At 55.6% G+C, this 14,806-nt stretch overlaps 1 protein-coding gene across 1 annotated transcript; it reads right to left on the bottom strand.

The window, feature by feature from the left end:
• Positions 1-7,098: 7,098 nt before the first annotated feature.
• Positions 7,099-12,913, bottom strand: SNAI1 (snail family zinc finger 1). The gene is made up of 3 exons (XM_012654696.1): positions 12,756-12,913; positions 11,494-12,021; positions 7,099-8,160 (listed from the first exon to the last, which is right to left on the bottom strand). Exons 1-3 carry the CDS (start codon positions 12,835-12,837, stop codon positions 7,976-7,978), a joined length of 795 nt encoding a protein of 264 aa, XP_012510150.1. The 5' UTR covers positions 12,838-12,913; the 3' UTR covers positions 7,099-7,975.
• Between the last annotated feature and the right edge of the window lie 1,893 nt (positions 12,914-14,806).

Genomic DNA, 14,806 nt, shown 5'->3' with positions numbered 1-14,806 from the left:
AAGAGGGATGGAGTCCAGACCGAGCCCCACCAGAGGCACCCAGCCTCTCCTCCCCCAGGCAGTGGGCCCCCTCCCCAGCAGAAATGACCGTGGCCCTTCGGCAGAGCAGATCCTGTTCCAATCCCAGTGCCCACACAGAATCACCGCACAACCCAGAAATGCCACTCCTTTATTTCTCTGGGCAAATTTTGTACTTTATATATGGCACTTTACTGTATGAAAATTACATCTTAAGAAAACTATCACATGCACATACACGCTTGTCTTCTAAAATGGCTAAAATAAAAACTGGTAATAACAAGTGCTGGCAAGGATGTAGAGCAACTCGAACTCTCCCATACATTGCTTGTAGTCCACACGAAAACCTGCACAGCAGCTTTCTTCGTTAGAGCCCCAAAGTGGAAACAGCCTAAATGTCCATGAACTGATGAATGGATAAACAGGATGTGGTGTCTTCATCTAGCCAGTGGAACATCGTCTGGCCAGAACAAGAATGAAGTCCTGGTAGCTCTCTGAACCTCTCCTGTTCTGAACGCTGCCTGGTCATGAATTGTTCTTTGCTCAAGTAAACTCTGCTAAAATAAAAAAAAAAAAAAAAAAAAGAATGAAGTTCTGATACACGCTGCAACATGGATGAACTTCAAAAACATTATGCCAAGTGAAAGAAGCCAGACACAGAAGACCACCTGACGGCTTGTGTGATCCATTTACACGACTCCATTTATATGAAACGTCTGGATTAGGCAAATCCATGGAGACAGAAAGCAGATTAGCAGTTGCCAGGAGCTGAGAGGAGGAGGAAATGGAGAGTGACTGCTAATGGATATGGGGTTTCTTTTTCAGGTGATGGAATGTTCTGGAATTAGATAGCGATGATGATTGCACAACCTTGTAAATATACTAAAACTTAATGAATTATATCTTTTTTTTTTTTTTTTTTTGAGACAGGGTCTCACTCTACTGCCCAGGCTGGAATGCTGTGACACAGTCATAGCTCACTGTAGCCTCAAACTCCCGGTTTGAGGTTGCAGTGAGCTCAAGTGATCCTCCTGCCTCAGCCTCCCAAGAAGCTGGGACTACAGGTGCTTGACACCATACCTGCCTAATTTTTTTACTTTTGTAGAGACGGGGTCTCACTATGTTGCTCAGGCCGGTCTCGAACTCCTGGGCTCAAGCAATCCTCCCACCTCGGCCTCCTAAACTGCTAGGACTAGCATAAGCCACGCGATTGGCCGTGATTTGTACCCTTTAAGTGGATGAATCGTATGGTGGGTGAGTTATATCTCAATAAAGCCATTTTTTGAAATCCTGGTGCCACCACTTATCTAACAGCTGTGTGTCCTTGGACAAGTCTTTTGTCCTTTGTAAGCTCAGTCCCTGCGGCTCTCAAAGGGGGTGTTAACCCACCCACCTCATTCCCTGAATGGCTGACTCACAGCAGTGAACAGCCCTGCAAGGTGAGTATTCACGGGCTTGGCGAATATCAGCCCCGCCAGTTTGGAGAAGGGGCTACCCATAGACACAGAGGCCAAGGATGAATTCAGTCCACTGGCAGTGCCAGGGGGCGGGGCACCAGACGGCACCCAGCTGTCACCCCATAGCCTTCACGGGGGCTGCATCTGCAGAGCCCTGGACACTGTGACCTCTGGCCTCAGGCCCTCTGTCTTCCCGGAGCCATGGAGGCGAAGGCTGACTCACTCGACAGTCTGCTCCTAAGGGTCCCCTCCTCCAGGCTGGCTTCCTCATCCTCCACAGGGTTTGGTGGGTGAATAATAAAAAGGTCATGGATCCACTCCAGGCCGCTGAGAAAGATTTGCCAAACCCTCAGCTGTAGCCATCTGTAGTGGGTTGAACTGTGTCTCCCAAATAGCAATGTTCAAGTCCTTAATCCCCGGAACTTGTGCGTGTGACCTTATTTGGAAGTAGGATCTCTGTAGGTGTAATCAAGTTAAGATGAGATCATGCTGGATTAGGGTGGGCCCTGTACCCAGTGGCTGGTGCCATTAGGGAAACAGACACAGAGAAGCAAGGAAGGACCCTCCCCTTAGAGCCCCTGGAGGGAACACGGCCCTGCTGACACCTTGATTTTGAACTTCTGGCCTCCAGAACTGCGAGAGAATAAACTTCCGTTGTTTGAAGCCACCCAGGATATGGTAATTTCTTAGGGCAGCCCTGGGAAACTAGTACCTCACCCAGCTGTGGGTGCCCAGAGTGGGTCCAAGGCCCAGGGGGCGGTGGGTAGAGGGAAGTCGGGCCAAACCCCTGCCAGGTGGGTGGTCCTGCCTTCACAGAGCTACCAGTCTGCAAGGCCACACAGAACACCCTGCCCCACCCAGGCACCCCTGGGCACTGAGCTCCCTTTTCCCTGTCCACAGCCCTCCGCCGTAACTACCCACACCTTTGGCTGCCTACCTGGCTGGAGACAGAGGTGTCTTGCAGCTGGGTTTCTCGAAGGCTGGCTACAGAACAAAATGGCCCCTCTGTGCAGCAGAGTCTAGGCAGGCAAGACAGTGGACAGAGGCCCGGACTCTGTTCTACTTCAATTTAAAAAATGTTTACATTACGCCCCCACCTCCAAAGTAGAAAGAACTAAATGACAACAATAATAAAATAACTCAGGGTTCCAATTCCCGCTCTGCCACTTACTCACTGTGTGACTCTGGGCAGGTTACTTAACCTCTCTGTGACTAGGTTTCCTCACTGAGTTCATCTACGTGAGGTGCTCAGCACAGCGCCTGGCACGTGGGAAGTGCTCCGTACGAGTGACAGCCACACCGTGTTTCCCAGGGGCACATGTACATTCATTCCTCATCCATTCAGCAGTGTTTTACCCAATGTGTGCCTCCTGCTTGCCAGACGCGAGGCACCAGGGATCGGCGCACCGTGAACAGAGCGGACAGTTTCCACCTGTGCGGAGCTGACATGCTGGTAAGAGGGACAGTTAACAGAGAAGCCACGAACAGGAGAGTGTGTTTTGTCCCATGGTGACAAGTACTATGGAAAAAACAACAGGGAGGGGAGAATGAGGAGGGGAGAGGGATGGTGGGGAGCTGGCCACGTGGCTTTCTGGGGCAGAGCATTTCTGGCAGAGGGACCTGCAAGTGCAAAGGCCCTGAGGTGGCAGCTACTGGGGGGAATGAGAGGGGACAGGGAAGGGGTGGAGGTGGAGGTGACGGGGCCAGAGCGTCAGGCCTTCATGGGGTGAGGTGAGTGACAGGGAGCCGTGTGTACGTGGAAATGTATATTCGGTCATTTTTTTTAATTGAGAAAGATGTAAACCAAGCTCTCCACGGCATCACGCTGGAGATAGTAAAGGCTTTGGGATAGTGTGTTGATCACATGTCACTTGAGCCTCACATCTCGTTGTTTTATATTTTAAAATGAAGGAATACATTCCCACACCATTTGTGAAATTGACAATTTGAAAGCAAAGAAGGCCCAGACCCCTGCCTGCCAGGAGACCCTCCGTCCTAGCTCAGGGAACACCCCTAAGTAGCCACCAGGTCACTAATGCAGCCCAGATGTGCCCAGAGATGGCCCTGGCCCCAGACCTGCCTGCCTGGACACTTGCACAGAGATCGGCTTCACAGCCCGTTTATTTCCTGGACTCGTTTTAAAGAAAATCCCAGGGGAGGATCTAATGGCCCAGCCAGATCCTGCTGCTCCCAGCCCAGTCTCTCCCAACCCCACGGCTCTGAGCTGCTGCCCGGACAGAGGGAAAGTTCTGCGGTACGGAGCCAGCCAGTAAAAGTAGAAGGAACGATGGAGTCAGAAAATCACCATCTGGGAACCACTGTCGTAGACGTCATTGATTTAGGCAAAAATAACCGGTGAGGCTGAAACTCGTGGGTGGAAGTTTGAGGAGCAACAGGATGTTCACATGGTCTCCAAGTATGTCCCCACAAGGCACGGATTAAGTGCTAAGGGGGAAAAAGAGGAACTTCAGCAAGGAGAAACCCGGTGGGCACCACCTTAACCGAGAGGTCAAAGTTGACGTCAGGGATGAGACGAGTCAACCTCATGCGCCTCATGACACCTTGCGCCAAGAAAGACACACGCCACTTCTGAGGTTCTGCCAAAAGTGCATGACCCAAATTTAATGATGAGGAAACATCAGGAAAACTCAAACTGGGGGATATTCTACAGAACAGCTGGCCAGTATTGTTCGAAAATGTCAACGTCCTGAAAGACAGAGGCTGAGGTGCTGCCCCGGGATAGGAGAGACTAAAGAGACACAGGACAGGTAGGTGCAACAGGCCATCGGTCCTGCAGTCGAGCCTGGGTCTCTCCCCACCGCCACCCCCCGAAATGCTCAGTGGGACAGTTGGAGAAATTGGATCATGACTGGATTACAGAATAGCATTGCACCCATGTTAAATTTCCTGATTTTGATCGTGGAACCATGGTTATATGAGAGAATGTTCTTGTCCTTAGGAAATACATGCTTAGATATTCAGCAGGAATGGTGCATTGTGTCTGCAACTTACTCTCAGAATGTTCAGAAATAATGCATGTGTGCGTGTGTGTAGGGGGGAGAGAGAAGATGAAATATGATATAATGTAAACATTGAAGAATCTGAATGAAAAATTCCAGTTTATTGTACTTCCCTTGTAATTTTTGTGAGGCTGCAATTATTTCCAAATAAAAAGTGTTAAAAATCTAAAAAAATGTCTCCCTTGTCCCCTCCCTCCTGTCTCCATCCACCCAAATTCCACCTCCTGCAACTCCCTAGGGAACCACTTTTATTAGTTTACTGTCCTAAATTTCCAGAATCTCTATATGCAAATATAAGCAAGGATGAGTCACGTGCTGATGTCTCTACCCCTCTTCTGCCCACAAAAGGGAGCATGTCTTGTGTATTATTTTTTTTTTCCATTTAGTGATATGGCTATGTTGGGGTGGTTCTGTAGCATCTGCCCCCACGGGGTCCAACATCCCCTTTTAAATTGTTTTTTTTAAAGAGATGGGGGTCTTGCTATGTTGCCCAGGCTGGACTTGAATGTCTGGCCTGAAGCTATGCTACCGCCTTGGTCTCCTGAGTAGCTGGGACTACAGGCACTCACCACCGAACTTGGCTTTCCCTTTTAATAAATAACCCCAAGTGACTCTCCCCGACTAGTGCTCAGGTGCGCTGGGCTGAGGGCCGAGTGGGCACAATGCCATATGCTTCTTAAATCCAGGCTTCGTCCCCAAGACCACCACCACCCTTCCAGACCACTGTCCTATAAAAGGTAGAGCAGGCCTCAGCAGGGCTGTAAAGCCCCAACGGCTGCCCTTGGGGCTTAGAAGAAGTCCCGCCTGCTCAGCCCTGAAGAGCTCTGCAGGGCCTGGGCGGGGGCTCTCCTCGCCCACCCTGTCTCCTCCGTCCCTCCTGCGGCCTGGTCTTTCCGAGGAGGGCAGGCACATTCCAGCCTGGCTCTTCCCTCCCCCGATCTTTCTCCTCCTTCAGGTCGGGGCTGGAATGTCAGCTCTTCCAGGGCTCTGGCTGCCTCAGCCCAGAGAGCCCTGCCCCACGGCTCTCCAGCGCCTGGTGCTCTTTCATTCCGTCCTGGCACCATCACTGTAGCAAAGCGGCTTGTTTATTTAATCACTTGTTTGTTTTCTGTCTCCCCCACCAGAACATACATTCCATGAGCGCAGGGACGGCCTGTCTTGTTCACGGCTGTAACCCCAGAGCCTAGAGCAGGACCTGGCACACACGGTGCCCATGGAAACCCGTGGAATGAATGAATGCCTCTGCACAGTCTCGGGAGGACGGCATCACTGTCACCCCATTTTATAGAGGCCCCGAGAAAGGGAGAGCCTTGCTCCAGGCACCCTGAGCACCAGGGACATGAGCCAGGCCTACCTGACTCCCAGGATGATAGGAGCCAGGTACACCCAAGGTCAAGGCGGGGTGACCTTGGGCAAGCCCCTCATCTCTGAGCCCCATTTCCCAGGGCCCATCCCGCAGGGATTGTGCGGAGCCACCAGATCATTCATTCACCCTTCGGCAATGTCAGCACCTACTCTGGGTGAGCTGGATGCCCTGCGGGGGCCTGCAGAGACAGGGACACAGTAGGCCTTCAGCTAATTGGCGCCCAGCCCCCACCACTCCCGACTTCCCTTCGGGGAGGCAGGCCACAATTTGGCGATTGTTAGAGAACGTTTTTTTTTCCTTTGGGGAGGAAAGCTGCAAGTCATTAAGGGCTGCTCCCGGCCTGCGGGTCACCATTTCCTGTTTAGAAGAAAGAATCATCTCTCCTCTGGAACACGAAGCTCCCCCCACCCCCAGCCTGACTCTGGGGCCCCCGCAGCTCTGGGACCCGGGACGCCTGCTCAGCTCCCCGCAGGAAGCTGGCACCTTCAGCACCTTTTGTACTTAGAGAGGACATTCATTTTCTCCCGGCCCCAGGAGGCCCCCAGCAGTGAGGTCACCACCAGCCAGCCAGGAGTAAATTATCCCAGCCCAGGATGCAAGCCGACCAAGCTGACCATCCTCCCGTCCTCGGAGCAGGAAGCTGAATGACCCCTACCCTTTGGCCTGGCTTCTCACCCTCCTGGCTCCAGCCAGCCAATTTCCTCGCATCAAAGGCCATTTGGTACCCAGCGGCCAGACGGAGGTGTGGGTCTGACAGGGAGGCCTGAGAGGGGCCCAGAGCCCTTGGAAACAGGAAGGACATCCTCTGTCTCCCTCACTGCATTCCGCTCGCCATCTGGGAGAAGTAGCCAATCCTGCCCCCACAGCCCAGCGGTGCTGGGCAGAGCCGAGCGGCCTAGCCGAGGCCCAGGAAGCCAGTGTGTGCCCTCCGGGCCTCCTCAGCTTCGAAATGCTAGAACGAGAGCACGTGAGAGCCGCGGCGTGGCGTGCGGGCAGCTCGCACACAGACCCCTTCGCTTACCCCGCCAGAGGTGGCTCCAAACAGCCAGACAGGACGCCCAGGCCCAGGGGAAAACCTAGTCACACGTCCCTGACAGTCAAACCCAGACTTCCAAGCCAGGTGATGTTTCCAAGGACAAGGCTTAAGGCTGCGTCAGAAATATCTAAGCTCTAGGAATTCCTGCCCCTCCTCCCTTCCTAAAGACCTTTCAAAATCGACCAAATAGAGACTTTTTACATATAAATTAACTGCTTTATTGAATATCAATAAACTGTACATGTAACTATACAAAACATTTCCTTAATACAAAATGTTTGCAATATAAATACCAGTGTACCTTTAAAAATGTAAACATCTTCCTCCCAGGCCCACCTGTCAGGCCCCCAAAATAGTTCTGGGAGACACATCAGTCAGGCCAGAGTGCCCCACTTGGGCCCCCGACAAGTGACGGCCATTACTCACAGTCCCTTTTGAGACATTGTTAAATTGCCCGTGAAACAGGTGCCACCATGACAAACAGGAGGCTGAAATAGCTGCCCGGGCCCAGGGCATCTCAGGGTCTAGACACGAGGACACGACGCCGTGTCCAGACTGCCCCCGCAGGCCCCGTGGACACACCTGGGGGCGGATTATTGCATAGTTAGTCACACCTCTTGGAGGGTGGCCTGAGGGTTCCGGGGCCGGCAGTGGGGGGAGGGGAGTAGGGTCCCCTGAGAGGGGTGGGAGCTTCTCAGTCAGTCTGTTGGCTTTTGTCCTGTAGCACGAAGCAGCTGTATCTAACAGCTCTGGACACACAAACCCACACAGAAAGGCCAACTCCAGAATGCTCCAGAGCGGTGGCTGCCAGGAAGCGTCTCCGTTGCAAGCTGCCCTCCCATCAGCCGTCCCCAGAAATGGCCACTTTGAAAGGCCACTTTTGGAGCCCACTGAGGCACCCAGAGCAGAGAGAACAGAACCAGAAAATGGTCTTCGAAGTCATGTGGGGCCAACGCAGCTGGGAGCGGAGCACTCAGAAGGGAATTCCGCGGCCCTGAGAAGGATGCAGGGGTCCCTCCTTCTGGAGCTGGGGAGGCTGCTTGTGGGGGCGGGCATGGAGGAGAAAGGAGCCTCTAGGTCAGCGGGGGCCCCCCGAGCAGCCTGACTCTTGGTGCTTGTGGAGCAGGGACATGCGGGAGAAGGTTCGAGAGCAAGCCTGGCACTGGTACTTCTTGATGTCCGAATGGGTCTGCAGGTGCGCCCGCAGGTTGGAGCGGTCAGCGAAGGCACGGCTGCAGTGGGGGCAGGAGAAGGGCTTCTCGCCTACGGAGAGAAAGACAGAGGGGCCGAGTAAGGCACGGCCTAACAGCGGGCGGTGATGGATCGCTCCCCACACAGCCTCAGCCCTGAAGGAATCCCGTGACCCCAGAGAAACCAGGCCCTGGTGAAACACACATCCAGTGTCCAAAGGCCTGGATTTGATTCGGAGCTCTGCTGCTTCCCACTTTGCAACTTTGGGCAAGTTGTCTGGCTTCTCTGAGCCTCCATTTTCTCACCTGCAAGATGGGCCTGTTCATATCCCACTCACAGGAGTTGGTAATTGAGAGAAGGCGGGATAGGCGGGATAAAGTGCTGTCCACAGCACGCAGGGACGTGGGACAGTCAGTAATGATGGCAGAGCACTTTTACTGATTGATCCTGCAGTCATCTGATCCTACTGTGGTCCTCATGTTAGAGAGGGTAAGACTGAGCCACACAGGAGCATGTTCAGGGTCACCCAGCAGGACGCCACAGCCCTGATTTTAACCACCGCACGTGCTGCCCGTGGAGGGAGGCTGTGGTTGGTGTTCCTTATTATCAGTCCTGGAGTCAGTCCTCGATTTACTTTGTCTGGGGACAAAGCTTAAGAGTCGGCCTTAAGAGGCCTCCCCACCCGCTGCTGGGAGCTGGTGGGGCCACTGCCCTGCGCCCGCCAGCAGCCTGCTCCCCCCATTAGCCTACTGCACGTGATCCCCAGTCTCCCTCTCTGTCCTTCAGACTGGGAGTCCCGCAGGGCAGGGGCTCTCCAAGTCCACTGTAAGCCTCAGCCTAGGGCCTGGGATCCCCCCACCAGGCTACGGAAACCTGCGGCCCTGACAAACCATCTGCCTGGCCAGGGTTGTGTTACCGAAAGTCTTGCACATGGAGCTATGTACCTAGTAAGTGCTCAATAAGTGCTTGCAGAATAAATCTGTTATTAAAAAAAAGCCTCAGGAGTCTGATCCCCTACTCAGGCCTTTTAACAATCACTGCTCCAACCTATAGTTCCAAAAACACTGACAACCCTGTTTTGTTTTTCCTTTGAGATACAGCATTTTCCAAACAAAAAGTCACAATAGAGCTTTTGCCACATGCCAGACATTATGCTATAAGACCGAATATCCTTTCTCAAAAAATACAATTCTCCTAACCTCCCACACCCAGCCTGATATGCCCCCAGGCCACGGCCCACCTGCTGAATCCCGTGCCAGACTTGAAGAGCTTCCTCGGTGCCTGGGGGCACCGCGCTGAGCTGGGGTAGGCAAGGGGGACACAGGAAGAGTCTGGGGGACCCATCCATTGAACAGGTATTTGCTGAGCACCTGTGAGCTGGGCCATCTCACTGGACAGATATACGAGGAAACATGCCACACCGCAGGGTAGGGGAACCTAGTCAGAGGACTGGGGAAGGGAAACCTGAGTCCTTCTCTCATTCATTATTAAGCACCCTCTGCATGCCAGCCCTTAAGGGTTTGATGATTGCATTCTACAAGGTCTTCCTCATGTGAAAGAGAAAGTTCAGTTCTTCATTCGCACGCTCCCTGGTGAATAAAGGGCTGACTGTGCAGGTCCAGAAAGGGGCTGGGGTCCATCTGTAAGATGGGGGTGTGACGGCACCCCTCTTCTAGGGCCATTGGTGACACCCCTCCCACACAGTAAGTGCTCAAAGTGTGATTAGACATAAACCTGAACACAGCAGGAAGGAAACGTTATAGGACATACTGGGGTTGGGGGGCTGTGTGCACACGCAGGAGTGCAGAGCCCCCCACCCCTCACAGGTCCCCTGCCCCCCAGATGCCTTCATGGAGCTCCCGGCAAGTGTGAAATCGGCACCAGGCCGGCGGGGACAAAGGCCGCCGAGGGGGGCACTGTACATGCGATACCCCGGATTAAAGGGGCCTGCCACGCAGTGGGCCAGCAGCTGCAGCCCGGAACAGGTGCTGGGCACCGCTGCCCCGTGCACCTGCTCCACCCCTCTCGGCCCCCACCCACTGGGCCCGCCATTAAGGCACACAATGGGAGTCAATGGGGACAGCAACGGGGTTTTTGTGTCTGAACCATGCCTTTACATTAAAATAATGTCCGGATGAGAGGGGAGAGAGGCTGGGGAGGCGCAGGAGGGCACCCTGAGGGCTTCAACTCTCCCAAAGAGCCCCATTAGCTGGGCAGGCACCCAGGAGCCCAGGCGACAGGACATGTTAAAATCAGGGCCATTTTTCACAAAGTAAGAGAAATGGGCGTCTTAGCCGAGTAATGATGACGCCAACAAAGCCTGCAAAATGCCATGTCTCCCAATCCACTTCCCGGACACACCGTCAGCACTCAGGTCGGCCGCTGGGCCAGAAATGGCGCGCTCTGTCTCCAACCTGGCCGGCTTGAGCCCAGGGCCATCGGCCACAACCCTCCAACCTTCTCAACAGTCCCTCTCCAAAGAGCAGCCCCGACCACTGTGGCCTCCACCATTCAACTTCCAAAACGTTCTTTTCTCCCTTTCCAGAAAGTTTTCTACACATTTAGTATTACGTTTTGAAACACCCAAGAGGTGACTGTGTTTTCTGCCAGCAAAGATGTTCTCTGGTCTGCGTGATAGGATTGAGTGAGGTTGGGGAGAGCAGACCCAAGAACCATAATGGTCATAATAAGTTTTCATAAAGTGATTAACAATCTTTATGCCCACCCTCTAAACATGTGCTACCGTAATCCTCTGAGGCTCAGAGAGGTTAAATATCTTGCCCAAGGTCACACAGCATGGAAGCAGAGCGAATAAACTATCACTTTTGCGAGAGCTTATCATGTACCAAGCACTTTGCCAAGTGCTTCCTATACACATTCTTCCACTTAGCCTGTACAGAAACCCCCCAAGGTGACTTATGGTCATTTTAAAAGGTGGGGAAACTGAGGCTCAGAAGAGATGAACCATCAGCTGAAAATTTGAGAAAGTTCTCAAAGCAGGATTCAGAGCCAGGCAGGGGGTCTGAACAACATCCTGTCTGGCTAGGGCGGGGGTGGGCGGGGAAAGGTGGGGCAGGATAGGCCCCTTCACACCTGGCCATAGCAGCAAGGTGTTGGTTGCACCTTCCCCATACCTGACTTCAGCCCATTTGGCTGAGAGAGTGAGCCCGCAGAGAGACCCGTAAAGGTATCTACTCTGCCCATCTGCTTCGCTGATGAAGGAATGTTTCTGCCAAACATCTCCAGAGAGCCAGGCCCCTGAACTTGAGCTAGAAGTTGGGAGACTCAGCACCTCCGTGTCCACAACTTTGAAAATGAGAACAGCAAACCCAGACTCACAAAAGCTGACAGAGAAAGCAGTGGGGACGGTGAGCAGGGCAGCCGGCCTGCAGGGGGGGCACTCACCGGTGTGGGTCCGGACATGGCCCTGCAGCAGCCAGGGCCTGGAGAAGGCCTTCCCGCAGGTCCCGCAGACGCAGGGCAGTGTGTGGCTTCGGATATGCATCTTGAGGGCGCCCAGGCTGAGGTATTCCTTGTTGCAGTATTTGCAGTTGAAAGCCTTTCGAGACTGGGGGTCTTTGGCCTCAGAGAGCCGGGCCAGCTGCTTGGGCACTTGGCCCAAGCCTGGGAAGACAGCGTAGGCCTCAGCCTCCAGGGAAGAGGCTGAAGTGGAGGAGAAGGACGAAGGAGCCGGTGAGGGTGGGCTGGGGGGCTGGGAGCCTTTCCCGCTGTCCTCATCTGACAGTGAGGTCAGCTCTGCCACCTTGGGGCTCTCCTGGGGCCGAAAGGAGGCCCACCCAATTGGCTGGGCTTGGGGCGCCAGGAGAGAATCCCAGATGAGCATGGGCAGTGAAGCTGTGGGGTTGAGGATCTCTGGAGGTGGGATGGCTGCCAGCAGGTGGGCCTGGTCGTAGGGCTGCTGGAAGGTAAACTCTGAGACGAGAAAGAAAAGAGCAGGGTCAGGCGTTAATTAGATCATTCAGTCAGTCAACAAACATTAACTCACTGCTGCCCGGGTGGTGAGTGGAGCTGGCTCTCAATACTTATTAGACGAATAAAATCGTGAGCAGGACACACCAGGTTCCTGCCCTTGCACAGCCCGCTCCTCACCCAGGTCACCCAACCTGAGTCCCCCACTCCCCAGTCCCAGCTTAAGGGACTCATTCCCAGGTCTCCCTCCTCCAGAGCCCCCCAAGTCCCCAGTCTGAAGCTAGACCCCCCCAGTTATCCCAGCCCCCAATCTCCCCAGCTCGTGAGCCACCACCCTGCCCCAATCCCCCTCCCCAGACACAGATCCTCTCCCGACCCCTCCCCCCAACCCTCTGGACTCCGGACCCTTCACGGCAACTGGCCGGCAGGCTCTGCTGGCACAAGCCGCCGCCTCCCATCCCCACACTCGCGGAGCTCCCCGCTTCGCGCCGGCTACGAAGTCCCCCTCAGCCCAAGCCCACTGTCCGCTCCACAGCCCTGCCCCAGTCGCCCGGATCCGTGATCTAGACCCCCCTGTCCCCCGTCTCCCGCGCCCTCGCCCCGCAGTTCTCCACAAGAGGTCCTTTGACTCGATTTTGGCCCAGCCCCATCGCCACAGACGCCCCCCGACGCCGCCTTCGCCTGTCCCCACCCCCACTCCCGAACCCCTCCCCAGCGCCCGGCACCCCTCCGCGCACCTAGATTAGAGTCTTGCAGCTCGCTATAGTTGGGCTTCCGGCGGGGGTCGGAGGGCTTCCTGACCAGGAAAGAGCGCGGCATGGTGGCCGAAGCAGCCGGGGTCGCCGGGTCGCGCAGGGGTCGCAAGACGCTCCACTCGCGAGGCCGTGCCGCGGTGCTGTGAGTAGAGACCCGCCGCCAACACCTTTAAATAGTCCAGATGGGGCGGGAGGCGGGACGCTGGGGCCACGCCCCTTTGTCACCTCCGCGCCAATCAGAGGCGCGCCTCCGCCGAAGGCCACGCCCCGAGCAGGTGCGCCGAGGGCTGGCGGAGCTCGCGCCGCGTGGCGCTGGGAGCCCGAGCTGGGGCCCCTCCGAGGCCCGGCTGCGAGCGCAGCTCAGCTCGCCCCCCGAGCGGGCTGTCGGGGGAGGGACGCCGGGCGCAGCGAGCCCCCAACGAGGTGGGACCCCAGCGGGACGCCGCGCGCCTGCCAGCTCAGCGCCCCGCGGTCGTAGCGCTTCTGGCGCCCCCTGGCGCTACGCGCCGCCGGTCCCGACACCGGACCTTCCGAAACCCGCCTCCGCCCCGAGCCTGGGCGGGGGGCGGAAATTTCCGCGGCCGGGCTGGCGCCCGTAGCACTGAGGAGGGAGGGAAGTGCACCCGCTGGGGAGAATGCGCGGAAATGGACACCCTCGCGTGGCTGCTGGCAGTGTGAAATGCCACAGCCTTCTTGCAAAGCAGCCTGGCATCATCTAGCGAAACGCACTCGTTCCTGCACTTTGCAAACATCTACCGAGCGCCCGCTACGTGCCAGGCACGGTTCCCTGAGCTGGGGACACAGCCCTGAACAAAACACTCACGGCCTCTACCGAAGGGCAGCTCCCCGTCCGGTGGGGGAGGCAGACAAAGTAAACAGACGATTATAATGCAAAGGGAAGTGCGCTTTGATGGGGAGACACGACGCTGTGACAGTGAAGAGGAGGCGGTCACCTGAACAGGAGTGGGGAGGGGTCGGAGGTGACTTCCCGGAGGAAGTGAAGAAATACCAAGGGGGAAGGCCCGAGGTAAGAATCAGTAACTACTTCTGAGGAACTAAGTGAGAGCAGCTCCCAGGGACAGGGGTGGCGTGGGCCGGCCAGGAGGGTCAGATTTGTTGGGCCTCCAGCGCCTAGGAGGAGTTTGGACTTTGCCTCAAGGGCAGTGGGGAGCCACGGAAAGATTTCAGTTGAGGAGAGACCTGTTTAGAGTTTCCTTGAAAAAGATCCCTCTAGGCAGGCGGTAGAGAGAAGCAGAGAAGGCAGGGCTGAGGCGGGGTCCCCTCACCCCTCTGAGGGTCATCTATCCTGTGTCCAAAGGATTCATCGCGGCTCCACAGGGGACGCTGACGGAATGCACCAGGGCTGGGCCCAGGGAGGGAGAGCTGTACCCTCAGCCCTGCTCCCGTGTGGCAGGCCAGGCCAGGGTCTGGGCGCGGAAATAAATCCCTTGGGTCGGCAGTACTTCCACCTGTGAGGCAAGGACTAGGAAAAGCATGTCCCCCCACTCACCAACTACAAGCGCAGGGACTATGGTCTGTTTTGGTCACTAGGTGCTGGGGGTAACAGCTGTGAACAAAAGCAGCCTCCCCTCGTTCTAGCTGGTGTGGGGGAGGGCTGAGGGAGGCAGGCACTAGGCAGTCATTAGGACAAATACACCCTCTCCATGTCAGTGCCGCGCTGATCACGCTTCTCCACCCGGAGCCAGGGGCAGCAATCAGACCACCTCCTTCTGCTTACAACCCTCTCAAATGCCTGTCGCAGAGTAAGAGCCAAAGTCCTCACCCTGCCAACTGGGCCTGCTGCTGTGCCCCTCCGTGCCTAGGGCTTCTCTCCCTCCCCTGTGCACAGCGATCTCACTCCCAGCCTCCTGCGGTTCCTCCGGCGTCCCGCCCTGGCCCTTGCCCACCGCAAGACCTTGGCACCTGCCCTTCATCCTCCTTTCCCCCTAAGTCTCTCTTCTAGATCTTCACCTGGCTAGCTTCTTTTCATGCTCTGTTTCAGCAACAACTTCACCCACGGCTCAGCCTAAGAA

Source organism: Propithecus coquereli, unplaced genomic scaffold (assembly GCF_000956105.1).
Source record: "Propithecus coquereli isolate 6110/MARCELLA unplaced genomic scaffold, Pcoq_1.0 Scaffold444, whole genome shotgun sequence".
Lineage (NCBI taxonomy): Eukaryota > Metazoa > Chordata > Mammalia > Primates > Indriidae > Propithecus > Propithecus coquereli.
This window is presented reverse-complemented; position numbering and strand designations above follow the sequence as displayed.

Bases quoted from the DNA above. Each gene is read 5' to 3' on its own strand.
- SNAI1 (XM_012654696.1), bottom strand. From the start codon at position 12,837: ATGCCGCGCTCTTTCCTGGTCAGGAAGCCCTCCGACCCCCGCCGGAAG. The intron at 12,022-12,755 runs GTGCGCGGAGGG...TTCTCGTCTCAG, and splicing joins GCTGCAAGACTCTAATCTAG to AGTTTACCTTCCAGCAGCCC. The intron at 8,161-11,493 runs GTGAGTGCCCCC...TTCTCTCCGTAG, and splicing joins CCATGTCCGGACCCACACCG to GCGAGAAGCCCTTCTCCTGC.